The sequence below is a fragment of the Muscardinus avellanarius genome (genome assembly GCF_963383645.1).
Source record: "Muscardinus avellanarius genome assembly, chromosome: 6".
Lineage (NCBI taxonomy): Eukaryota > Metazoa > Chordata > Mammalia > Rodentia > Gliridae > Muscardinus > Muscardinus avellanarius.
The window spans coordinates 97,794,208-97,822,079 of record NC_137791.1 but is presented as its reverse complement, the minus strand read 5'-3'; the positions used below and the strand labels follow the sequence as shown (position 1 = coordinate 97,822,079).

General features: G+C 44.6%; 1 protein-coding gene across 1 annotated transcript in view; it reads left to right on the top strand.

Moving 5' to 3' along the window:
• Positions 1-12,068: 12,068 nt before the first annotated feature.
• The window catches only part of CWH43 (cell wall biogenesis 43 C-terminal homolog), a gene marked incomplete at both ends in the record, with an annotated part of 54,568 nt that continues 38,764 nt past the window's right edge, over positions 12,069-27,872 (top strand). Inside the window, 7 exons of the mRNA XM_080698164.1 lie at positions 12,069-12,111; positions 13,949-14,134; positions 17,795-17,915; positions 18,513-18,667; positions 21,353-21,554; positions 23,038-23,126; positions 27,177-27,434. Of these exons, the coding sequence (XP_080554290.1) occupies positions 12,069-12,111; positions 13,949-14,134; positions 17,795-17,915; positions 18,513-18,667; positions 21,353-21,554; positions 23,038-23,126; positions 27,177-27,434 (1,054 nt within the window). The remainder of the gene's footprint in view (positions 12,112-13,948; positions 14,135-17,794; positions 17,916-18,512; positions 18,668-21,352; positions 21,555-23,037; positions 23,127-27,176; positions 27,435-27,872) is intronic.

Sequence of the window (27,872 nt, the reverse complement as noted above, 5' to 3'; positions counted from 1 at the left end):
TGTATCTAGCTTCCACATATGAGGGAAAACACATGATCCTTGATATTTTGAGTTTCATTCCATCTGGTTTTCTCCAGTTCCATCCATTTTCCTGCAAATGACATAATTTCACTCTCCTTTATGACTAAATAAAACTCCACTGTGTGTATATACCACATTCTCTCTGTCCGTTCATCTGTTGACAGACATTTAGGTTGATTTTATAACTTGGCTATTGAGAATTGTGCTGTTTAAAACATAGGCATGCATGTATCTCTTCTTTTTTATTTTTGGTACTGGGAGTGGAACCCAGGGGCTTTTCCACCTCCAGGTTATATTCCCAGACCTATTTTATATTTTATTTGGAAACAGGATCTCACTAAGTTGTTGAGAACCTCACTAAGTAGCTGAGGCTGGCTTCGAACCTGTGCGATCCTACTGTCTCAGCCTCCCAAGAGCTGGGATTACAAGCGTGCACCACTATGCCCGGCTTCTTCTTTTTTTAAATGTGGTACTGAGGATTGAAACCTGTGGGCATCAACCTCTGAGCCACATCCCCAGACCTATTTTACTTCTATTTGGAAAAGGGTCTCGCTAGGTTGATGAGATTCTCCTGCTTGCTGAGGCTGTCCTCAAACCTGTGATCCTTCTCAGCCTCCCAAGTACTGGGATTACAACCATGAGCCACTATGCCTGGCCATCATTATAGTATTCTGACTTTACCCTATTCGTGTTGGTCTGAATGAGGATATAAAGGCTGGCGCTGAAGCAGCAGTCTTGAACCATGAAGTGGAATCTGCCTGTTGAGGGTGGTGAATGACAAGATAGGAGAAGCCTGGGTCCCCTGATGACTGTGGGACCAGCTGCCCATTGCGTGAATCACTGGTGTCAACATCTATATCTGAGAGATGCAGCTTCAGTCTGGTTCAAGCCACTGTTCTTTTGGAAATTCTTTTAGCCTCATGGTGTTGGCAGGTAGATCAAACAGCTTGGCTCATGGCTGTTGGAAGTGACAGAGAACAAGAAGAAGGGGCTGGGGCCCTACTGTCCCTTCAAGGGCACACCCCAGTGACCGAAAGACCTGGCACTAGGTTTTACCTCTTAAAGATTCCACCACCATCCAACAGGGTCCTGGGGAGTCTGGGAACTGAGCCTTTAACACATGGCCTTTGGAAGGCACTTATCCAAAGCTTAGCGCTGCCCTACTGAGGCTGGAATGAACCGACGGCCTTGTGATGGGCCACGCCCCAGCCCTGTGTTTGTACAGTATGAGTGGAAATGATGTGGTTCTTTCATAAGACTCACAGGTACAGGCAGCTCCTTCAGCTCAAGTTACAGATTCCTGGTGACGGGGCAGTTGCAACTGACCCAGGATGGACATGTGATACTGGGGAGAAATAGACCTTCGTTATTATAAAATATGCCACCTTCCCAAGGTGGCACCGATGCTTTAAAAATAATTAATGAGCATAATAAGGATCCCCAAATGGCATCAAAGGGTTTCTTCTTATTTTCCCTCTTTAAGGAAAAGTGTTTCTAGGTCTGGGCCCCTGGGCTCCAACCCTGGGTGGGTGGGCAGGCGCAGGCAGGGTGCCCCTAGGCGACCCTCCTCTCCTCCACCCGGAAGGACCCCTTGGTCCGGGCCTCTGGGCCCCCAACCCTGGACGGGTGGGCAGGCGCTGGCGGGGCGCCCCTAGGTGAACCCCTCTCCACCTGGAAGGACCCTGTGGTCCGGGCCCCTGGGCCCCCGACCCTGGGCGGGTGGGCAGGCGCTGGTGGGGCACCCCTAGGCGAACCCCTCTTCACCCAGAAGGACCCTGTAAGAAAGGAAAAGAAAAAGAAAAAAGGAAAATATCGGAGAAGGAGGTGGCGGATGCCAGTATACTGGAGATGTAGACAAAACTTATCCAAATGAACTGGAATTACTGGAAAAATTCCCCGCTAAGGAGGACTGCTTCTTCTCTACATTGTTAAGAATCTTGGACATCACCTGTAAGGAGAGAGACTTTAGCGGAGACCAGGGAGAAAGGTGGTGCTGAAAGCGGTCTCCGCGTTGGCGGTGGAGAATTGTATTCAGGAGAAGCAGAAATTGGAGTCTACCAACCTTATTTTTTTTTTTTGGAGAAATTACACCAAAAGTTGAATGCTACCGTCGCGCATGCTTAGGAAGACTGGACAACATTCAGAGTGGAAAAAGAGCTTGGGAAAGATTTGAAATGGTGGAGGCAGTGGCAATGGCAGTGGCCAGTACTCAGGTGAGGCAGAGATCTGATACATTACACCTGGAACTTTTGAAGTAATGACCCCAGAGGCAGAATGCTACCACCACCACGCACCCTCGAGAACGTGCGACAAATAGTTGGGCAAAGAGGGTGCTCGGATTAGAGCCTGCCGAGGGGTAAGGCCAGCGACGGACACAGCAAAGCTGAGATCGGAGCCTGCCGTGAGGCAAGGCCAGTGCTGGAGCCTCTGAGGCCGGGATCGGAACCTACCGAGGGGTTAGGCCGGTGCCGGAGCCAGCGAGGCCAGGATCGTATCCTGCTGCGAGGCAAGGCCGGTGCTGGGGCCTGCGAGGCCGGGATCGGAGCCTGCCGAGGGGTCAGGTCGGTGCCAGGGCAAGCGTAACCGGGATTGGAGCCTGCCGTGAGGCAAGTCTGGTGCTGGGGTCTCCGAGGCTGGGATCGGAGCCTGCCAAGGGGTTAGGCCGGTGCTGGGGCCAACGGCCGGCATCAGAGCCTTCCGTGAGGCAAGGCCATTATTGAGGCCTCCGAGGCCGCGATCAGAGCCTGCTGAGGGGTTAGGCCGGTGCTGGGGCCAGCGAGGCTGGGATCGGAGCCTGCCACGAGGCAAGGCCGATGCTGGGGCCTCCGAGGCTGGGATCAGAGCCTGCTGAGGGGTTAGGCCGGTGCCGGGGCCACTGGCCAGCATCGGAGCCTTCCGTGAGGCAAGGCCGCTACTGAGGCCTCCGAGGCCTGGATCAGAGCCTGCCGAGGGGTTAGGCCGATGCTGGGGCCAACAGCTAACATCGGAGCCTGCCATGAGGAAGGTCAGTGCTGGGGCCTCCAAGGCTGGGATCGGAGCCAGTTGAGGGGTTAGGCCAGTGTCGGGGCCAGCGAGGCCAGAACCAGGGCCTTCCGTGAGGCAAGGCCGCTGCTTTAGCCAGCTAGGTCTGGATCAGTCCACCGGGTAGCCAGGCCACAACTGGGGCTGTCAAGAGTGGGATCGGTATTTGCAACGCGGCATGCACAGAGAAATATCACAGAAAATTAAAACCAGATGCTTCCCCTAATCAGCAATAACTAGGAGGAAACAGGCAACAGGAAGAGGTTGAGCTATAGAAAGGGCCCTATAGTGAAGCAATTAAGGTGACCAATCAGAGGGTATGGAATAGGGGAGGATGGAGCCTCTTTAAAAAGCAGGAGGTACATAAACACATGTATCAAAGTTAATCACCAAACAATATGGGATCGAGGGAGGGGGAGGGAATATGATGGGGACTGGATGAGGGCTAATTGGATGATGTGTGCTTGTATATCCTCTCAAGTCTTATATTCCAATGTGATGTATGATTACAATGCACCAATAAAAATAAATTAAAAAAATAAATAAATTGTACTTGTGAAAATACAAAAAAAAAAATAAAGAGATGTAAATTAAAAAAAAAAAAGCGTTTCTAGCCAGGTTAGGTGGTGCACACCTGTAATCCCAGTACTCAGGAGGCGAGGCAGGAGGATCACAGGTTTGAGGCTAGCCTTGGCAACTTATTGAGATCCTAGCAAGTCAGTGAGACCTTTTTCAAAATAAACAAAGGGCTTAAGGTTTAGTTTGGAGGTAGAATGCCACTGGATTTGATTCCCAGTTTAAAAAAAAAAAGAGAAAAGCCAGGCGTGGTGGCACACGCTTGTAATCCCCGCACTTGGGAGGCAGAGACAGGAGGATCATGCAGGTTCGAAGCCAGCCGTGCACGCTGGTTAGGAGACCCTGTTTCCAAATAAAAATATAAAATAGGTCTGGGAGTGTAGCCCGGAGTTAGAAGGGCTTCCAGGAACCCCAGTACCACAAAGAGAGAGAGAGAGAGAAAGAGAGAGAGAGAGAGAGAGAGAGAGAGAGAGAGAGAGAGAGAAAGAATTTCTATTTTTAATTAAGATACCAGAAGATCTTCATTATATCAAATATTTATCTCTTAGTGGAGATTCTTGTCTGCTTATAAAAAATGATCTTAATATGTTCTGTCTGAAATTGATGTGTCTAAGAAGTAGGAGACGAGGAGGCAATGAATAATGCCATTAGGGACTTCATTCAGCTCCAGGTAAAATAAGAATGCAAAAGGCAACTGCAGGTCAAAGAAGAGATTCCAACAAAAATGAAAGGCCATAGCCTTCAAAATTAGATTAAAACCAGGCAGACTGTTAGCATGAACTTGAAGGCAGTAGACATAGAGTAGAGGCATTTACAGGGCAGATCAAACTGAATGTTGCTGTTATTTCCTTAGTTATGTGAGATTCATGTCCTGTATGTTGAATACTATCACTAGTTAAATAACAACGAGCCAGGGGTGGTGGCACCTGCCTATAATCCCAGTACTTGGGGGGCTGAGACAGGAGGATCACAGTTCGTGGCCAGCCTCAGCTACGGAGTGAGGCCGTCCACAACTTTGTGAGACCCTGTTTCAAAGTAAAGAATAAAAAATAGGGCTGGGGGTGTAGCTCAGAGGTAAAATGTCCCTAGGTTCAATCCCCAGTATTGCAAAAGAAAGAAAGAAAGAAGAGGGAAAGAAAGAAAGAGAGAGAAAGAGAGAGGAAGGAAGGAAGGAAGGAAGGAAGGAAGGAAGGAAGGAAGGAAGGAAGGAAGGAAAAATGTAAAAAGGGAAGGGGGTGGTTGGGAGTGCAGCTTAGTGATAAAGTGCCCTTGGGCTCAATCCCCAGTACCACAAAAGTAAACAAACAATGAAACTCAGTGAAGAACAAGGTAATTAAAAGTTCATATGAACATTCCATTTAACTTATGGTAGTTAGGAATGAGATTTAAAACAATTTCATAATTAATTGCTATGGGATGAACGAGTCAAGCTACACTTACTTACCAGCTACGCAGGAAAGCATCGGAGTCTTGACAGTCTTTCTCACAACACAGTATGACATTGAAGGATGAACTGGCAAATCAGAAACGTGATTGCAAGTGGGGTTGCGGGCGCACGCCTGTGATCCCAGTACTTAGGAGGCTGAGACAGGAGGATCGCAGCTTCCAAGACAGTCTTAGTAAGTAGTGATGATGTAGGATAGAAGAAATAATAATAAGTAGGTAGAAAGGAGAGAGACAGGAAGGAAAAGTAAAATATAACTTTAACATAAGAACCTGGAGCTGATGTGCTTCAGCCTCTAATCCACAAACCAGTTCTCTTTCCTAGGCCTGACTCTCCCCAGAATTCCTGGAAAACCTGTAGATCCTAGAGTTAACTACAATATTTCTGAGAAACCTATAATTTAGGATATTCCAGCTTATCCGTCAATCTGCCAAACACGACTGGGGCATGAAAATAATAAGACACGTTGTCATTTCCCACATACTTTGAATATCATAGGTCTGTGCTGCACACCATCATACATTATCTATTTAATCCTCAAAACAAATTTCATAGAAAATAGGTGTTTTTGCAGCAAATATTGGCAGCTTCTCATCAAAACTGGGTTTCTTTCTCTTATTGGACTCACAGCTAGACTCGTTTTCCAGATTCCTTTGTGGTTAGCTGTGATCAAACTGTCAAAGAAAAACAAAACAAAACAAAAAAATAGAGAACAAAAAATTAGGCTCTGGGTGGATGAGAAAGCATCCTGTATCCTTAGTGGAAGTTTTCCCCAGGACTTAGCTTTGAAAAGGAACAAACTTTGCAAAAGCACCTGCCAGGCGCACACAGTGCTGAACTGAATGATGGTTTTTGTTGTTGTTGTTGTTATTTTTCTAATGAGTGCATGGAAATGAAACAGACATGGACAATAAGGAAGGAAAATGCACTGTCTGATGGTTTTAGTCACTGAAATTCACTTGTGAAAGACTGCCTGATGCTAAATAACTATAACCCCATCAAAAGCACTAACAAGTAACTAGCCTGAATTGCATTTTTTAAAACAGCCCTTTGACGCACGTCACACCCCATATGATTCATCCATTTAACATGAACAATACAATGTTTTACTGTATTTACAGAGTTCACAGTCATTGTCAGAAGCTCATCTCAGGACATTTTCATCTAATTCCAAAACAAGTTGTACTTGTTAGGCCTCTTTCCCCCTCCACCTCTCTGAATGGTCCTAAGCCACCACTTTTGAGCACTATCAATTTGCTTATTCTGAACATTTCCTATAAATGGAATAATACAGCATGTGATTTTTGTTGTGACTGACTTCTTTTGCTTAGGACAATATTTAAAATAATTTTTTTTTGTGGTACAGGGGCCAGGAGTGTCATCCAGGGCCCTTTTGTACTTTCCAGGTGCCAGAAATTTTCAAAACTATAACAGAGAAGTGATTCGTTCATAACTACCATCCAGTATAATTTGAGATGTCTAACAAATCAGTAAAATAGTATCGTACCAGCTAGAACATTTTCTAAGATACCTTCTTTGGATATGTGCAGGGTCCTAAGAAGTCAAAGCTGGAAGAGTGAAAAGAGATCACCTGCTCCTCCCTTTTTGTTTTCTTGCTAAAAAAAGTAACCATGAGCTGGCGCACGCTTGTAATCCTCGCTCTTGGGAGGCTGAGATAGGAGGATCACACTGGTTCAAAGCCAGCCTCAGCTACTTAGTGAGGCTCTCAGCAACTTAGTGAGACCCTGTTTCCAAATAAAATATAAAATAGGTCTGGGAGTATAGCCCAGAGGTAGAAAGCCTCTGGGTTCCAACCCCAGTACCCCCCCCCCACACACACACACACGAGTAACCATATCCACCAATAGGTTTTCTAAAATTACATTGGTTATTTTCACAATATAAATCAGGGACTTCTGAACACTGGAAGGTATTTTACAATAGACCAAGAGAGAATGCAGAGAAAGTCCTTTTATAAGTAGAAATGGAAGTACATGTGCTGGGACATATGTATGATTAAAAATATCTTCTCACTTTAATTCTTTTGACAGGACACTGAGGAGTAGTATAGCTGAGTCATACGGTGGCTCTATTCCTAAGCTTTTTGCTATAGTGCTTATACTAATTTGCAATCCCACCAACAGTGTAGAAGAGTTCCTACTTCCCCACATCCTCACCAGCATTTATTATTGTTTGTATTATTGATGATTGCCATTCTAACTGGGGTTAGATGGAATCTCAGTGTAGTATTGACTTTCATTTCCCTGATTGCTAATGATGTTAAACATTTTTTATGTAGTTATTGGCCATTTGAATTTCTTCTTTTGAGAATTGTCTATTCACTTAAATTGTCCATTTTTATTGGGTCAGTTTTTTAGTGTTATATTTTTAAATTCTTTATATATTCTAGATATTAGTCCTCTATCAGGAACAGTTGGCAAAGATTTTCTCCCCTTCTGTAGGCTCTCTCTTCAGATTATTGATCATTTCCTTTGTTGTGCAGAAGCTTTTTAATTTGATGCCATCCCATTTATTCTTAATTTTATTTCTTGAGCTTTAGGGTCTTAAGTCCCTACCAGTGCCTATGTGTTGGAGAGTTGGTCCTGTGTTTTCTTCAAGTAATTGCACTTTCTAGTCTAGTTTCTAGGCGTTTGGTCCATCTTGAGTTGATTCTTATGCAGGGTGAGAGAGAGTGGTCTAATTTAATTCTTCTACATATAATATCTAGTTTCCCCAGCACCACTCATTGAAAAGGCTATCTTTCCTCCAGAGTGTATCTGAATACTATAGTGACATATACATATCCATGTTTATAGCAGAACAATTCACACTAGCCAAGTAATAACACCAACCCATGTGTCTATCAACAGATAAATGTATAAAGAAAATGTGATATGTGCACAAAGTAGAATTTTACTCAGCCATAAAAGGACAAAATTATGTTATTTGCAGGAATGTGGATGGCACTAGAGAACATTATGCCAAGTGAGATCAGTCAATCTCATGATGTCAAGGATCATAAGTTTTCTCTCACAGAGAGCTAGAGAGAAACTGGGACACGAAAGCAACTTTAGATACATGAGAAGAGAGACCCGTAAAATTTAGAAAGTGGATTGGTGGAGGCAGGTTGGCAATGATGGGCAAAAAGTTGATGAAGGAGATGGTTCTATCAGTACATAAAGTTATCACCACCAGTCTCACTAATAAGTATGGGGAGGGAGTGGGGAGTGGTAGGACCCAGAGTGCTACGGCCATGTATGATTGTATCACTTTGCCTCTCAGCATGAGGCATAATTACAATGCAGAGATATGAGTATAAAAATATCTCCTTCAGCCGGGTGTGGTGGCGCAGGCTTGTAACCCCAGGACTTAGGAGGCTGAGACAGAAGGATGATAGATTCATGGCTAGCCTTACCTACTTAATGAGGACACTCTGCAACTTAGTAAAATCCTTTTTTTTTTTTTTTTTTTTGGTGGTACTGGGGATGGAACCCTTCTACCTCTAGGCTACACTCACAGACCTATTTTTTTATATTTTTATTTTAGAAATAGGGTCTCTTAAGCCAGCACGGCTGGCTTTGAACCTGCGCAATCCTCCTATCTCCACCTCCCAAGTGCGGGGATTACAAGCGTGTGCCACCACGCCTGGCAGTGAGACCCTGTTTTAAAATAAAAGAATAAATATAGGGCTGAGAGAGTAGTTCAGAAGTAGAATGCCCCTGGGTTCCATCTCCAGTGCTGCAAACAAAATAAAAGAAAACAAAACAAAAACAAAAATCTTCCATTCTCTTCATTATCTTTTCACACTCTGTGTGTGTGTGTGTGTGTGTGTGTGTGTGTGTAGGGGTGTGAGTGCACACACACTGTGGATTGAACTAAAGATATGGAGTATGCTAAGTACACCTTCAACCACTGAGCTACCCTCAAGCCCTTTTTTCATTTTCTTGATGGAGTCCTTAGAAGTAAACACACACAACCGGGCGTGGTGGCGCACGCTTGTAATCCCAGCATTCGGGAGGCTGAGACCGGAGGATCACGGTTCGCGGACAGCCTTAGCTATTTAGTGAGGCTCCCTGCAACTCAGTGAGACCTGGTTCATTATAAAGAATAAAAAAAATAGGGCAGGGGGTGCAGCTCAGAGGTTGAATGCCCCTGGGTTCCATCCCCAGACCCGCAAAAAAAAAGCAAACACCCCCCCCCCCACACACACACCCTGTCTGGTTTTGTTTTATTTTGGGATGGGGGTCTTCTATATTGCACGGGCTGGCCTCCATTTCCTGGACCCAAGTGATCCTCCTGCCTCAGCTTCCTGTAGATGGTGTATTGCTTCCTACACAGGTGCACAGCAGCGCATCTGGCTAGAAGCTTTTAGTTTTTTTTTTTTTTTTTTTTTTTTGGTGGTACTGGGGTTCCTGGAAGCCCTTCTACCTCCGGGCTACACTCCCAGACCTCTTTTTACATTTTATATTTGGAAACAGGGTCTCCTAAGCCAGCGCGCGCGGCTGGCTTCGAACCTGCGCGATCCTCCTGTCTCTGCCTCCCAAGCGCGGGGATTACAAGCGTGCGCCACCACGCCCGGCGAAGCTTTTAGTTTTTGATGAAGTTCAGTTCCTCTATTATTTCTTGTGTCAACTGTGCTTTCTTTTGGTGCTAAGTCTAAATCCATTGTGTAACTCAAATCATTAAGATTTACTCCCATGTTTATTCTAAGCATTTTATAATTTGATCTCTGAAATTTTGGTCTTAGGTTCATTTTGAACTGACTTTTGCATATGATGTGAGACAGGGGTCCCATTTAATTCTTTTGCTTATGGATAGTTAGTTGTCCCAGTATCATTTGTTAAAAAGGCTAATCTTTTCCCCACTAAACTGTCTTGGCAAGCTTTTGTAAAGTTATTTGACCTTGGATGAGAGGATTCATTTCTGGACTCTCCGCTGATCTACACAGCTATCTTTGTGACCAAGTACTAGCAAATAACTGATGGGGAACTCAGTGCTCAAAACTGCTATGGGCCAATAATAATAGTCACTTTAAAGTGATTTCATACTCTTTAGACGTTTCATAATTGTTTATACAATTGCAGAACAAACTTATCAAAAGTGCTAAATGATAAACTCTTTTTAAAAAAAAATTAAAGTGAATTGAAACAAAATGCTTTGGGGGAAGGTAAAAACTTGCGTGGACATACATGTACATATCGCCCATTTAACCCCTACTCAATTCCCACCCCATTCCCTCCCCATCCCTCCTTCCCATGCTTGGCTTAGTGGTTGACTTTGATATGTTTAAGTACATTGTGTGCTTTAGGGAATTTCCTTCTTCCCCCTCCCATCCCCTCATTTAGGTTGTCTTGTTTGCTCCTCTATAGGATTTCCTTTTTCATCTAGAGTTCCTTCTATGACCCATTTCTCCTTAGCTTTCACATATTAGGGAAAGCATCTGATTTCTTATTTTTTTGTGACTGACTAATCTTTCTTACCATAATGTCCTCCAGTTCCATCCATTTCCCTGAAAATGAAGTAATTGTGCTTTTTATGGCTGAGTAAAATTCCATTGTGTACATATCCCACAGTTGATGGACATCTTGGCTGGTTCCATAGTTTGGCTATGGTGAATTGTGCAGCTATGAACATGGATACACATGCATTCATTTGGTAGTTTGGTTTACTTTCTTTTGGGTAGATACTCAGACCCCAGCCCTGATTTTTATTCTTTATTTTAAACAGGGTTTCACTGAGTTGCAGAGGGCTTCGCTAAGCAGCTGAGGCTGGCCACAAACGACCATCCCTTCTGTCTCAGCCTCCCAAATGCTAGCATTACAAGCGTGTGCCACCATGCCTGGCTTCCCCTGAGCAAATTTTGCAGTGTCTCTAAAAGTATAGAAAATCCTGTAATGATTTTGAACCAGTCTTCCAGAATGCGGTTAATAAATTGCGTGTTTACTCTCCACGCTGGAAAAAAGTAGCGCAGCCTCCAGAAAGGGATGAAGTAGGCTAAGGGCAGAAGAGCGTCGAGGTCAGGCTCGTACCTCCTGGCCGCGTGAATCGCCCAAGGTGCCAGGCACAGTGCCCGCCTCTTCCCAGCTCAGGCTGCCCCATCTGGGGCTCCAGACGTCGTCTCTGCCACCGCCTCGCCGCACCCCTGCCGGCCTCGTACATATGCATACCCATGTTTACAGCACAATTCCTAATAGCCAAAATATGGAACCAACTCAGGTCTCCATCAACAGATGAATGGATTGCAAAATTATGGGACATACACATAATGGAATTCTACTCAGCTATAAAGAACAAAATCATGCCATTCGCAAGAAGATGGAAAGACGTGGAGAACATTATGTTAGGTGAGATCAGCCAAGCACAGAAAGAGAAGGGACATATGTTTTCTCCAATATGCTCCAACTAGGGAGTATTGGGGATACCAGAAGGACTCCAGATAATGGAGGGGAAACCTCAGCAAAGCTAGAATGGAAGGATAAGAGAGAGAGAGAAGGCTGAGGTTGATTAATGGAGGAGCTACATCCTAATATTTGTAAAAGTATGAATATAGCATGGTTAACCTGGACACTCATTGTTGAGAGGGAGAGGAGAACGGTGGGGGGGGGCACCAAGCACAGTCTAAATGTACACCATTTTCAATTTAAAAAATAAACTGGGAGTGGCATTTGCTCCCTCTCTGCGGGGCCGGGCAGCTCTCCATCCTAGGCTTGGCGAGCCTGGCAGCCCGGTTTTGGACGCGCTGCACAGCAGGCTCGGGGACAGGATGCTGCGGGGCGCAGGGCGCACAGGTGCGTCGGCGGGAGGCTGGGCTGTGATGGGGAAGGGACGGACTGGCCCGGCCCCACCCCGCCGGCCCGGCGCGCCGGCCCACAGACTGGCGGACCCGCGGGCTGTCTGTCGACTGACTCCAGGAGGGAACTTGGGGCGCGGACACCGCGGGCGCGGAGCGGAGAGCGCAGGGCGGCGCGGCTGGGCGGCTTCGCGGGAGCTGCTGCTCGGCGCGGGGATGCCCTCGCTATGGAGAGAGATCCTGCTGGAGACCCTCCTGGGTAAGCCCTGGCCGGCGGGTGTCCGCTCCGGCCCTTTCCCAGCTGCGGCGCTGCGCTCGGCTGGCTCACCTCCGGGAGGGAGAATAGTCCGTTCCGTGCCCAGAATGGAGATGCTTATCGCCCCGGGGAACTTTGGTTCCCAAAGAGAATAAAAGAAAAGACCTAAATTGAATTTCCGAAGCCGAGGTGCCCGCGGGAGATGGTGTTTCTGGGGTTCCCCAAGCCATCCTGGGCGCGCACCCACGGGGCGCAAATTCTCCCCCTGCGGAGGCCCTCGGACTTGCAGGAGGGACGCCCCCCAGTCCCCATCCGTGACCTTTAAGTGTAACTTAATCCGATTCGGTACTGAATTTTAACTTTCCCCGAGGGAAAGGGCACCCGCTTCCCCCGGGGGCTCTCAGTGAGCACCAGGCGGCACCTGCTGGCCCGGTCTCCGCCCACGCAGGTGGCCTCGCTGGCGGCAGGACAGCTGGCATTTGGGGGAAAGATTCCGTTTGGAGTCTTGCGTGCTCACGAACCAGCTTTACAAAAGGTACCAAGGATGGATTGGTGTAATTCTGACAGTGCAGTATGATTAAAATCAAGAGTTCCCAGATAATGTTTGGGAAATCGTCAGCATCTTCGGGTTCACTACGAAATGAGTGAACCCAGAGTTTCTGGGCTCAGGGAGGCCACCCTCTTGAGAATCCGATTTTCTGGGAGCTGGCAGTTCTCAGGAGAACCCCAGACTCCATTTCTCTGCCTCTCCCCATATCTAAGTTGTGAGGTGCGAAGTCACTAATCCGCATTCAATACAGCTCCTCTCCGAGGTGCTGTGAAGCCCATTTTCCTGACTAAGAGAGGGAGGTTGAGAAGTGGCCTGGGAGAAAGTCCCCGCACAGGCGCTAGACGGTGATGTTTAGAGGCAGACTGGATTTAAGTTCACTCTGCCATGTGCAACTTGGGTAATTGTTTAACCTTCTGCTTCTTGAGATTTCATCTGCTATGTCTTGTCCTGGTATCCTCCTTCTGAGACAAAGGGTTGCACGAGGAATAAAAAATGAGCTCTCTTATTACTCAGTGCAGAGCCCAGCACCTGAAAAGGGCTCATTAGCATTAGTGAGCATTATTGCACCAAATCTGACAGTCGTTGGCAAAGAGTGGGCTGTTCCATTAATTATGCTGCCGCACTGCCTCCTAAGGGCTGGGGTTTAAAATGTCTTCTCTCAGGCAAAGCTTTCGGGTGTGTTTGGGGTGGGAGGAGGGAGTCCTGCTGTGTACATCTCTTTTTGATTTTCTTGATATTTCACATTCTATATGTATGGGCCAATTAAGGCAAGGGAATTTCATCCATCAGGGTCCTGGGAGGAAGCCAGAATCAATTCAGATGGTAAGGACAGAAGAGGATTTAACTTACTCAAGGACCAAGAGGGATGTGGAGTGACCAAGGGTTCAAAACAGGGATACTGGCCGGGCGTGGTGGCGCACGCTTGTAATCCCCGCGCTTGGGAGGTGGAGACAGGAGGATCTCACAGGTTCGTAGCCAGCCGCGCTGGTTTAAGAGACCCTGTTTCAAAAATATATAAAAAAAAATAGGTCTGGGAGTGCAGCCCGGAGGTAGAAGGGCTTCCAGGAACCCCAATACCACACCCCCCCCCAAAAAAAAAAAACAGGGATACTGAGGGACTCCCCACAGCAGGAAGCCTTTCTCAACTGGGGCCAGAGGAGTAGGGAAAGAACTCTGCCAGTGGCCCTCAGTTAGTGTCAGAGGCGGGGCTGGAAGTGGGGTGCAGTGTCAGCGCTACTGTTGCAAACAATGCCAAGGCTATAGGCTCTCTCTTCTTACCTTTTTTTGCAGGCTATGTTTCTTGGTCTCTCTACCATGACCTGGGACCAATGATCTATTACTTTCCCCTCCAAACACTGGAGCTCACTGGACTTGAAGGTTTCAGTCTAGCCTTTCTTTCTCCACTACTGCTAATCCCTTTCTGGAAACTGGCTAACAAGAAGTGGATGCTCACCCTGCTGCGGATCGTCAGTGTTGGTGAGATTTCAAAGTGTTTCTCTGAGAGTTTTCTTTTCAGTTAACAATCAAGTGAGGGGCCGAGAGTGGTGGCGCACACTTGTAATCCTAGTTATTTAGGTGGCTGAGATAGGAGGATCACAGGTTTGAGGCCGGCCTTGGCTACTTAGTTTGGCCCTCCGCAACTTAGTGAGAACTTAATATTTTTCCAAATATAATACAAGTTATAGAAGCCATTAAAACAGATTTTTAAAGTAATACTGCATAAACCAGGTACAGAAGTGCATACCTATAATCCTTGTACTTGGGAGGCTGAGACATGAGGGTCACAGGTTGGAGTACAACCTCAGCAGCTTAGCAAGACTCTCAAGAACTTAGATAGACCCCGTTTCCACATAAAAAATAAAAAGGGCTGGGAGTATGGCTTGGAGGTAAAATGCCCCTGGGTTTAATCTCCAGTATCAAGATGGTGGTGGTGGAGAGACAGGTGTGTAGAGGCAAATTGGAATATGTTATATTGCCAAAAATAACAAAAATTCTAAATGCATATGCAATATCATAAAGAACTGAGGTTTTGTTTGATGGTACTGGGGTAGAACCCAGGGGCTTTCTAACTCTGGGCTATACCCCCTGACCTGTTTTATATTTTATTTGGAAGCAGGGTCTCACTAAGTTGCCGAGAGCCTCACTAAGTAACTGAGGCTGGCTTCGAACCTGTGCGATCCTCCTGTCTCAGCCTCCCACGTGCGGGGATTATAAGCGTGTGCCACTACGCCCAGCTAAGAATTGAGATTTTTAACATTCATAAATATTGAGAAACCTTGGGAAAATGCTAGTAGTAAAAAAAAAACTGGAAGATGAAGTTATGAATAAAGATAAAGATGAAATTATGATTGGATTTTTTATGGTACTAAGCTGTTTTATTTTTTAATTTGAAACAGGGTTTCGGTAAATTGATGAGGCTGGCCTCGAACCTGTGATCCTTTTGTCTCAGCCTCCCAATCTGGCTCCCAATCAGCCAGTTGGAAAATAGATTTTAAAAGGAAGAATGCCAGACTCTAGACTGGCTGGATCTGTAGCTGAAGACTCTGGACTTCTTGTCCTCCTACTGTACCCCAGTAGGTCTCTCTGCCATCTCCACCTGGCGTTTGTTCATGAGCCGTGCCTTCCAGCTCCTCTGCCTGGAAGCAGTCATTGAGTTTCTCAGCAACAGTGCCAGGAATCAGTAGGAACTCACCATTGACTTTTCTGTCTGCCATTTCCTGCAGAACAGAGTGCAGATAGCTCTGTTGTTCCCCATGGAGGTGTAGAACTCTTGTTTTTAAAACAGCTCAGGCTCAGAAAGAATAATGGAAAAGACTCCTGAAAAACTATGCCCTTTGTAAAGATGGCGTCCACAGGCGCTGAAAGACATGTCAAATGATCAAAAAACCTTTAGCTTCAGAAATAATAGAAATGAAGCTTTCCCCTCTTTACTCAGTATATAGTAACTGATTTTTACTGCTCTTGGCATACACAGCTCTCTTGTATGAGTCAATATGGTCTCAGCCTTGCAAGATTCACTTTCTTCCCACACTCCAGGGAGTGGTCTCTCCAGTGGCCCTTCTTCATCTTTGCTCAGTGCTGCCTGTACCGGACTCACCTGTAGACCCACTGAGCCTTACTGAGGACTTTTTCATCATTACCATCAGCACCACCACCACCACCACCACCACCACCATCATCAGTAGTTTGGTTCTAAAGAGCAAAGCCAGGAGCATTCTACACGAGCCCTATTTTCTTATTTTTATTTTTGGTGGTACTGGGGTTCCTGGAAGCCCTTCTACCTCTGGGCTACATTCCCAGACCTATTTTTATATATATATTTTTTATTTGGAAACAGGGTCTCTTAAGGCAGCATGGCTGGTTTCGAACCTGCGCAATCCTCCTGTCTCCGCCTCCCAAGCGCAGGGATTACAAGCATGTGCCACCACGCCCGACCCTATTTTCTTACTTTTATTTTGAAGCAGGGTATTCCTAAGTTGCTGAAGATTCTTGCTAAGTTGTTGACACTGGCCTGGAACTTGTGATTCTCCTGTCTCAGTCTCCCAAGCACTGGGATTACAGGCATGGGCCAGCACACCCAGCTCATTTTTCATTGTAAAAGTCCAGTTCTGTCTGGTAACTACAAGTGGCTATCAGGGATATAATATTAAATAAGTCTGGGGTGGATATGGATTTGATTAAGATGCTTCTCGTTTTTATTTTGCCACCTCCTCCATGAGAACCTATGACCTGAACAGAGGTAGAACTGTGTCTGAGAGAGATAGGGAGGGAACATGACTTGTTGAGGATGAAGTGGCCCGTCTCTGCCGAGGACTCATCCAGGTGACCGCTGAGCACTGTTCATGCTAAGCAGAAGCTACCGTTAGCCACAATTTCCCTTGAGACTCCTTTTAAATGCTTCTTAAAGACAGGCAACAACTTTTTTTTTTTAAAGAGTCCTAAAGGGTTCTTACATAGCCACAGAGAAGGTTGAAGTGTTATGTTCGATCTCGTCTCTGGCACCTCAGAGTTTTTAAGTTATTACTATGTAAGTAACTATGAAGATTGTTCACACTCATTGGCTTCGATTATTTTTAGCCACAAATATTTTGACCCACTAGGAGGGCTATGATAACAAGACAGGCAATAACAACTGCTGACGAGGATGTGGAGAAATTGGAACCTTCATGCATAGCTGTCAGAAATGTAAGACCGCTAAAATGGCACAGCTGTATTGGGAATCCATTTTGCGGGTCTCAAAATGTTAAGCAGAGTTATCATATGACCCAATGAGGAATTAGTATTGGGTAAGAAGTGAGGGAAGAGGACTCCCAGAAAATAAGGGTTAAGAAAACAAAAAACCAAAATCCAGACCCCCTAAAAAGGAAGGTGGTTCTTTGTTGCTCACTGGGCGTGAACACAAACAATTAAACGTGGAGGAGTGAGCCAGGTGTGGTGGCGAATGCTTGCAATCCCAGTACCTGGGAGGCTGAGACAGGAGGGTTAAAGGTTCAATGACAATCTCAACAAGTAGTGAGACTCTCATCAACCTGGTGAGACCTGATTTCAAAATAAAATAAAATAAAATAAAATAAAATAGGGCTGGGGTATAGCTCAGAGGTAGAATGACCCTGTAATTCAACTCCTAGTACCACAGACATTTTAAAAAAGAAAAGGAGTGAAGAGCCATGTGGATGAACCTTGAAAATGTTACACTAGGAGCAAGAAGCCAGTCACACAAGGCCACACAGTGTATGATTCTATTTATACAAAATATTCCTGATAGGAAAAATCCATAAAGATAGAAAGTAGATTAGTGATTGCTAGGAGGGTCGGGTGCTTGCAAACGGGCGTGGGAGTAATGGATATGGGGTTTCCTTTTGAGATGATGAGTATGTGCTGGAATTAAACAGTGATAAAAGTTGTACAAACTTTATGAATACACCCAAAACGATGGAGTTGCATAATGTAACATGACAAATTTTATGCTAGGTGAATTATAGCTTAAAAAACTTTGAAGATATGCATATAATTTTATATTAACTCTGTCTTCTTGAGTATAAGGATGGCATCAGACACAATATTTACCAAATGCAGATCACTGAGCACAAGGCATGCTAGTCAGGGATGCTCAGCTTTCCTTCCTTGTTTTTGTAGGCAGCATAGCCTCGTTTCAGGCTCCAAATGCCAAACTGAGACTCGTGGTCCTGGCACTGGGTGTGTCTTCTTCGCTGATAGTGCAAACTGTGACTTGGTGGTCAGGAAGTGGTTTGCAAAGGTATGATTCATATCTTATGCACCTGTCGATATATAAGTACAATGAGTTACCACAGGGAAGCTCGGGGCCATGAGTTCCAAGTTATAGGTTTTACCTTTTATAGAACCTAGTAAGAGTCTTCTTGTTTTTTCTTTTCACAAAACTAGGATGTGAATACTTGTCATCCATCTCAATCATCTGTTTTATTTTGGTCCTAAGGATTGAACCCCAGGCCCTGAATATGCTAAGTACGTGCTGTATTGCCAAGCTATACCCTTGGCCCCAATAATGTTTTGAGAATTAAAGAATTATATTAAGTTGTCTCAGTAGTGAGCTAAGTACATGGCTGTATTGCCAAGCTATACCCTTGACCCCAATAATGTTTTGAGAATTAAAGAATTATAATAAGTTGTCTCAGTAGTGAGCTACATAAAGGCAAAGTCAAGTACAGTATTGCAAATTACCAAGAAGATAATTTCAGATCCTCATTGTATGAAACAGAAATTCACAACAGTCGTAGTACATTGAACCCATAGAGAAAGTCTTTAAAAATATGTTTTTAAATATTTTTAAAATATGTTTTTAAAACATATTTTAAAAATATGTTTGCACTTGTAGGTACATCAGAATCTGGGGATTTATTTTAGGACAGATTCTTCTCGTTGTCCTCCGCATATGGTACACTTCACTAAACCCAATCTGGAGTCATCAGAGGTCCAACAGAGTGATACTGGCATTAAGTATCATAGCTACACTTGATCGCATTGGCACAGGTAAGAGTTACTCAATTTGTTTGACGATCTTCCCTCTTGTAGAGTTTTCTATATGAATGTAGCACATCTGGAAGAGAAAAACTTATGGAGTTTTACTGCACTGTGTCTCTATTTCAGCTTTTCCTTCTGGCGATTGAACTCAGGGCCTCAAGCGTGCTAGGCAAGCATTCTAACACTGAGTTACATCCTCAGCTGCAAAAGTTTCTCCTCTTCCAACTCCCTCCTCCTTCTTTTTTCCTTTTTTTTATGCTGAGAATTGAACTCAGGGGCATTCTACCTCTGAGCTATACTCCCCTACCCTTCTTAAAAAAATTGAAACAGGTCGCACTAAGTTGCGGAGAGCTTGCTAAATTGCTGAATCAGTCTTGAATCTGAGATCCTCCTGTTTCAGCCTCCCAAGTACTGGGATCACAGGCATATACCACCCTGCCCAGCTCCTTACCCGTTTCTAAAATAGTAACTGACAAAACATCAGGGGCGGGTATCCTCCTATGTCTGTGGGGGACTAGAACCAGGCCTCAGACTTGCAGTTCTGTCTTGCTCTTTCTTCCTCTGGACCCCTCTGTAAGGCTGTAAGGCCAGAAAGTTACTGTGATCTATGGGTGGTTGAGGCAACTACCTTTCCCCCCGTACCCCGGGGACCTGATGCTCCGAATCTGAATCTTAAGAGAAACAAAATCTTACATATTCACATCGCTTTTCAAACCACCTGCTTTTCACAGAGGCTGACTTTCTGTGAGATGAATACACACACACACACACACACACACACACACACACACACACACACACGCGTGGCCTGAGTGTTTGCTTCACACCTGAGACTCTCTTAAAAAAAAAAGGGGGGGAGATGTGTTCCTGGATTTCTAATTAACTTGCTTCTGGCTTTGTGTGTAACTTTCAGTGAGTCATTGTTCTTTTGCAAACACAAGGAGGAATCACACAGATTAATGGAAGTGTAAAGGGTACTGGCTCAGCACGAACAAAAAGTGCTTGTACAACTCCCTTCTGGGCCCAATTTTTGGCATGAAACAGTGGTAACAAAATAAGGGGAAATTAAGCAAGTAAATGAGTCATATGACTTTAATATGAGAACACTTTGAGCTGGATCTAGTTCCCTCATGTAGGCTTTATGTTTTAAAAACTCATGTAGGCATGCAGACTCAGCAACATATTGTTCAGGTACAGCCAAAGAATGAGCTGGACTCAGGTCATTTTGTGCATCTCCTAACTGGAGTTTTCTGATTTCTTGCCTTTATTTATTTATTTATTTATTTATTTATTTATTTATTTATTGTAGTAGGGCTTGAACCCAGGGGCATTCTATCTCCGAGCTACATTCCCAGTCCTATTTTATTTGTATTTTGAGACAGGATCTTGCTAGGTTGATGAGAGTCTCACTACTTTCTGAGGCTGTCCTTGAACCTGTGTTCCTCCTGTCTCAGCCTCTCAAGTACTGGGGTTGCAGGTGTGTGCCAGCATGTCTGGCCTGTCTTGCCTATTTTAAATATACACAGCCTCCTTGTCAGTCTCTTCCTCTGTTTCTGTGCTGTGCCCCCATTTCCAAAACTGTGATTCCATACCAGCTTCCCCAGGATATCTGAATACACTAGACCTTTTTAATGTTGTTTTGTTTGAAGATCTGTTGGGTCTGGGCAGGGTGGGGGGATGGTGTCACCTCTCCAAAGTTACTGCAAATTCAGTATAGATCCCTCTTTCCTCCAAAGACTCTTTGCTTTTCCCCAGCCACTGACCCTTCTTCTGCCTTCAGTGTGACCCCAGAGTTTCTGCCTGCTCCTCCTCCCCCTGATTCCATTCTTGTCAGAAAAGCTTTATTCCTCCCAGTGAAAACAGACCGCCACCCCACAGGCAGACCCCAAGACTTCCTCAGTCCTGTAGGGGGCACTGCAGGGTCACGGTGTCTGCCCAACAGACTCTGCATTCCTATAAAGAAATTCTCCTGCTGACTTTTCTTCAGTTACACGTGTGTGTGTGTGTGTGTGTGTGTGTGTAGTCCTTGCTGTGATGGATTGGAACCTCTTGGTTAAACAGCACTATGAATTATACCCATATGATACAGTGAAGAAGCCACATTGCCCAAGCACTGCCCCAACCTCTCCGTTTCTCTTAACAAGCTGTGTAATCTTGGACAAGTTAGTTGAGCCTGTTTGCTGACCTCTCAAATGAGATTAGTCTTGGAGCCTACTTCATAAGGTTGTTGTGAAGATTAAATGAATCAATATAAAGGGCTTGGAAGAGGGGTTGGCACGTAGTAACCTCTCAGTGCCAGTGCAGTTCAGTGAATCCTCTCTTCTTTTGGGAAGAAGCAGTCTGGTGTCCTAGAAATATTCCACTGAAGTTGGATGACACTTGTTTTCTGAGCAGGTCATTTTCTTTCCTTAGCATCTGTTTTTGCTCATTCTGTTAATTTCACACGAAGTCAGTAGCTTTACTTGTCAAATTCCAAAATATTTGGTCTCCCTGAAACCATTCCTTATCTCTCCTGCCAGAAATAATCTGCTGGAATGGCCTGTAGCACAGTCTGCTTTGTGTCATAGTTGCTTGTCTTATTTCCCCTCTGGAGTAAGCCCCTTGAAGCCAGGTACCATTTCCTACTTGTTGACAGTCTGTTCAACAGAGAGGGCGAATGTGTGCGTAACTGACACTTTTCCATTAAAACTCTAGATGGCGACTGCAGGGAGCCCGAGAGGAAGAATTCTGGCGAGGCAGCTAGGGGCTTGTGCCCTCGGCTGGCCTGGCTCCGGGCGGGCGCCGCCTTCGGCAGCCTGGTATTCCTCACCCAGTGGATCTTCGGCGAGGTCTCCCTTGTCTCCAGATGGGCAGTGAGTGGTCATCCCCATTCTGGGCCAGACCCCAACCCATTTGGGTGAGTTTGGGTTTGGAAGCAGATCAAGGAATTGGCAATTCTGATTGGCAGAAGACATAACATGCTGGGCAGACCTCTGCTAGCCAGACATTCATGTCTGTTCTCCGTAGATATCAGAAATGTTGTGAACCCTGGAGATGAGGAGACAGAAGGGTGTTTGTCCCTGTGCTGAAGGATTGCTGAAAACTAGATGAAGGGAACTGAGGGTTCCCAAAAGAGTCCCCTCCCCAGAGAGCCTTCTCTGTGCCAGGGAGGGAACTGCACTCACTGGCTGCTTCCTGCAGACTCTCCTGTTGCAATGGCAGGCATGTGGTAGACAGACCTGCCAGATGGGCATGGTAATAGCATTTACCTTACAGACTTTGTGGGGGTTAAGTGAATAATTGCACAGGTAAAAATCTTGAAATAGTGCCGAGTATACGTACTATGTATTTTTATAGCCTAATTTGTATTATAGCTTCTTAATTGAGTGCTATATTATCGCTATTAATGCTGCTGGATTTTTCCCCTATGGTTTAGTTAAATTCTTTTTTCCTTTCCTCCTTAAAAGTTTTTTTAAATTTTTTGCCAACATGGCAAAAACATGAGATAGTTTGTAGTTGTTTTACTTTATTTTGTGTTTTGGTGCTGGGATAGTCTCCCTCTGAGCCATACCCTCAGCCCTTTAAAAAAAATTTTTTTTTATGTTGAAATAGGGTCTCTCTAAGTTGCTAAGGCTGTCCTCGAACCTGCAATCTTCCTGTCTCAACCTCCCCAAACTGGGATTGCAGGCATGCACAGCTATGCTTGGCCTCAAAGTTATTTAAAGAAACCCCACATAATTGTCCAGGAGTGATGATGCATACCTGTAATATCAGTACTCGGGAGGCTGAAACAAGAGAATCTCAGGTTTGAGGACAGCCTCAGCAAGTAGTGAGACTCTTATACACCTAGCAAGAGCCTGTTTCCAAGTAAGAAATAATATTGGGCTGGGGGTGTAGCTTGAAGGTAGAAGCCTCTGGGTTCAATCCCAGTACCACAAAAAATAAAGAAAATACATAATTGTCAATTACTGATTTCAGTGACACTGGTCTCAGAAAGGCACAAACTACTGATAAAAGCAGGAATGAGGTAGAGAAATGAAAGAATAAATCAAACTACATAGAAACTCTTGAAAATGACTTTTTCTTTTGGTGTTTGGCAGAGTCCTTTAGAATATCACACGACCAGTATGAGCTATAATTTAAGAGCGAAGAAACTCAGTTTTTGTGTTTACCTTAACCATGAAAGACTGCAGATACCACTTCTCTGAATCCAGGGTTTTTATTCCTCCAATGTTCAGTATATGTATAATATTAGTTCCCAGTGGGCTCTTGTCATCCATTGGTTCCTTGTGTTATCTCTTGGATGTGCCTAGAGGCAGGAGGTTTATTTCCATTTTATTTTTGCAACAATGGCTCTCTACGACTTTGAATGCCATGGCATGTTCATTTTTACTTTTTAGAGGTGTGATCTTGCTGGGCTTGGCAAGTGGATTGAGACTTTCAACCTATTCCTGGTTTCCGGATGCCAGTTTAATCTGGTGGGTGGCAGGTATGTGCGATCTACCTTTGGATATGCCCTCACTGAGCTTGGCTATCCCGTTTGCTTGCAAGCATATGCAGCTCGACGGGAGGAAGATGCAGACATCCGATATGCACTATGGTCGGATGGGCTATTACAATCAGCTGCAGAGAGTATAGCTCAGATGTCTCCCAGGTTCCCGGTGCCTGCCTGGACCAGATCTTTGCAGCCTCCTACTTCAATCTCCCTCACCTTCTGTGCTGTCCCTTTTCTCTCAGCTCACACTGCCATAATGCCACCTTCCCCCAAAATAAGCCTATACGAGGTACATGTGTAACTAGCACATTTTTCTGAGGGTTACATATCACCAGTGGCTGGTAGCTAGACCCCTTTACCTCTTCAAGATTCCTTGCTTCTCTGTTGTCCCCCCCCCCCCCAGAAATTCCCCTTTTTTAGATTCCATGATGAAGCTCCAATTCCTTTCTCTCTTACTATGTTGCTCCCCACTCTTCTACCCATGTTGGGGGTCTGTGTTTGCTTTTGCAAAGATGTGGTCCGTTTTTTTCCAGTCACACCCTTTAGGGTCCCAGAAATCAGTGAAGGCTGTTGGATTTCTGGTGTCCCTTCTCCCATCCCATTAGTCTTTGTGAGCATGAGGGAGCGTGGTATTATTTTCCTGTGACTGAATCATGCCACTCCTCCTCCATCCCCTTGAAAAACACAAGTGGTTGTACAACAGTCATTGTTGGCATCAAATAAAAACCACCACTCTTCTGCAGAGCAAACATTCTATTTGCTTTCTGTGAGAAGAGATATCCTTATACACATATTAATTAAGCAGGTGATTGAGCACGTTCCCCTAGATGTTAAAGGCTTTGTTTATCAGTAAAAGAAGATGTGGGATGAAAAACAATAATAGCTAAATTTCTTTTCTTTATTTTTTAATAATTTTATTGGTGCATTGTGATTATACGTCAAAGCGAGATTCAAAGGGATACAAACATAAAGGCATACGTCACTTGGTGTATTTCCCTACTACACTGGGATTCCACCTAACTTCAAGTAGAAGGGCAATTATCGAGGATATAAATGAATTGAGGATAAATGCCATTGAGGATGTGGGAAATAGGAATTCTTATACACTGCTATCAGTACAATATTGTACTATTATACACTTTTAGTTATTAGTACAATAACAGTATATATATGAGTACAATATCCACTGTATATTAGTACAACCACCATGGACAAGAGTATGTAGGTTCCTCAAAATATTAAGAATGGAACCACCATATGACCCAGCTACATCTCTCCTCCATATCTTTCCAGAATTGATGTCAGAATACTATAGTGATATCCATGCATATTCAAGTTTGTTGCAGCACAATTCACAATAGCAAAATTATGAAACCGACCTAGGTGTTCATCAACAGATAATAATAAATTTCTGCACACCTATCAGTGTCATCAGCCGTGCATGGAAATGAATGTGTAATCAAACAGGCTGCTAAGTTAATGAGGTTGGCCGGGTCTTCTTTCTGGAGATGTCTGAGCAAATGGCTGCAGTCACTTTGAGCTGCTTTTACTTGCTCATGTAGTTTCTGGTAGGCGTTCCAGCAGGAGCCTGGAAATTGATGTGTGTGTATAGGAGTAACCTTTCTTTTCATCAGAGAGCTGCTTCATGAGATTCCTGAGGAGAAGAGCCAGCTAACTTTGTTAGTGCTGAGCTTGCTAGAAACATATTTAGCTTCTTAATTTGTATGCAGTTTGGAAAATAAAAATGAAATGCCTCAAAAGTTTATTCGAATCAGGTGTGGTGGCAAATGCCTGTAATCCCAGTCCAGGCAAATGCCTGTAATCTCAGGAGGCTGAGACAACAGGAGGATCACAGGTTCGAAAGCATCCTGGGCAACTGAATGAAAACCTCAGCAACTTAGTGAGACCCTGTTTCAACATCAGAAATTTAAAAAAGAGCCGAGGGTGTAGCGTAGAAGTAAGACGCACCCGGGTTCAATCTCAGTACAAAAAAACCCTTTCTCCTCTTCCTCTCTTTTGTTGTCTCCTCCTCCTCCTCCTCCTCCTCCTCCTCCTCCTCCTCCTCCTCCTCCTCCTTCTCCTTCTTCCTCTCTCCCCCCTCCCTCCCTTCCTCCCTCTCTCACACTAATACTAGGGCTTGAATCCAGGGACATTCTACCTCTGAGCTACACCCCCAGTCTTATTTTGTTTTTTATCTGACATGGGATTGCAAATGGGATCATGGACATGTGCCACCATGCCTGGCAGCATGAATTTTCTAATAGAATATTAACAAAGTGGTCATTGGGCAGGTAATCGGCAGCTTCATTTTTAAGCCAGAGAAAACTAAGGATCAGACTGTTCAAGAACAGAAGAGCTGTGAACTTACAGTCTTACACTGATTTCCCCAGATACGTAAGTCATATCCTTGAGGATCAAACCTAACCTAGTTTTGTAGTCTCTCTGCAGTATCACGTAGTAAAAACTCAAGGCAAGCCGATTCAAGGCTTCTAATAATGAGCAAATCAGGGCCATAATTCCTGAGTTTCCTCTCCCTTTCTCATTGCCTGCTCACCTGAAATAAGCTGGAGATTACACTGAATTTTCGGGAGATAGCACCCACTTTCCATTGTGATTCATCTCCAAAACCCACATGATGAAGCAGAGTAAACCACAAGTAATCACACTTTCCTACCATACATTGCAGTCTACGATCGCAACTGAGAACTTGGCATGAAATTCATTATGGTGGTGGCCAAAGAATTTCACAGAGGCAAAGACACAGGAGCTTTCAGCTTTGATAGTAATTAAGTTAGTAAAATCAGTGTTATACTAGAAAAGAGGTATAGCTGTAGTTAGCACAATGATAGGGCCCCAGTCTTATGTGATTTTACTGTATGTAAAATTGGAGCTGGGTGTAGTCATGCAAGTTTATAATCCCAGCATTTGGGAGGCTGATACAAGAGGATCTTGGTTTGCGGCAGTCTCAGCTAGTTAGTGAGGCCCTTTGCAACTTAGTGAGACCCTGTTTCAAAATAAAGAATAAAAAAAAGGGCTAGAGGTATAGCTTGGAGGTAGAATGCCCCTGGATTCTATCCCCAGTACCGCAAAAAAAATTGGTCTATTAAAAATTAACATGTCGCCGGGTGTGGTGGCGCACGCTTGTAATCCCCGTGCTTGGGAGGTAGAGACAGGAGGATCGCGCAGGTTCGAAGCCAGCCGCATGCGCTGGCTTAGGAGACCCTGTTTCCAAAATGTAAAATGTAAAAATAGGTCTGGGAGTGTAGCCCGGAGGTAGAAGGGCTTCCAGGAACCCCAGTACCACCCAAAAAAAAAATTAACGTCAATTCATATATATATATATATATATATATATATATATATATATATATATATATAATATATATTATACATATAATTGATTGAAAGATATAGAACCTATTTTAGAATAGAAACTAAATTAAAAATAATAGTGGTAACAGGAAATTTAATAATTCTTTGTAGTAAGACATAGGCAGCAGAGTGTGCTGGCACACACTCATAATCCCAGTACGTGGGAGGCTGAAACAGGAGGATTTCAGGTTTGAGACCAGCCTAAGCAATTTAGCAAAACCCTGTTTCAAAATAAAAAAAGGACTGGGGGTGTAGCTCAGTGGTAGAATGTATTTGGGTTCAATACCCAGCAGCACACAAGTACACAAAAAGTAAAACAAGAATTTTAAGAACAGGTTTTTGGTATTGTAGATACTTTCAGTTTTATTGGTGTTAGGATCTTAACGCCAGTCATCTGAAATGTCTTCTTTCCTTCCCTAAACCTTCCCAAAGAAATAGCATGGAACTGAAGTTTATTAGACCTGCGTTCCATTCCCAGTCCTACCAGTGAATGGCTGTGTGATTTGAGCCTATCACAGGAATCTTGCTGGTTCTTCTTTTTCATTTGTCTGGAGACTGAACCAGTATCCCCTGAAGGTTCCTTCTGGCTCCAAATGGCTCCAAATCGGTCATCCTCTAAGTGGCACTGCTTTCCTATGGCTCACGCTCTTCCCCTTTCTCTCTCCCCAACAGGAGCGGCCTCAACTGCGGGTCTGCTTTACCTGCACACGTGGAAGGCGGCCATTTCCGGCTGCCTGCTGGCTGTCTTCACGGGCTCCCTGTGGCCTCAAGTGATTGGACGCCTTGTGAGCGCTGGGACGAGCCCTGGGATGACCATGGCTGCTGCTATGCTCGTTTATATTCTAGACATGTTCTTCTGTGCATGGTGCACAGCTTTTAAGTTTGTTCCAGGAGGCTTCTATACTAGAGAAAGATTTGATGTGCTTTTGGGTGAGTAAGTTAAAAGTTCTGGATTACAGGAATTGCTCAAAAATATTTACAAGGGCAGGGCATGGTGGCACATGTTTGTAATCCCAGCATATGGGAGGCTGAGACAGGAGGATCAAGGTTCCTGGACAGCCTCAGCTACTTAGTGAGGCCTTTTGCAACTCAGTGAGACTCTGTTTCAAAATAAAGAATAAAAAATAGGGCTGGGGGTATATCTTGGAGGTAGAATGCCCCTGGGTTCCATCCTCAGTACGGGGTGGGGGGGGACCCAAAAAACTTAATTCATCAGTGCATTTCAGCAATATGTATCATTCCAAAGGCCTTTTAAAAGAATTAGTTGTGAAAAACATTTAACCCTTTATAAAGTATAAGCTGTGCAATGCTTGTAATTAGATAATATATAGGAAAGGACATGAGTATGACTCTCATGTTGCTACCTCA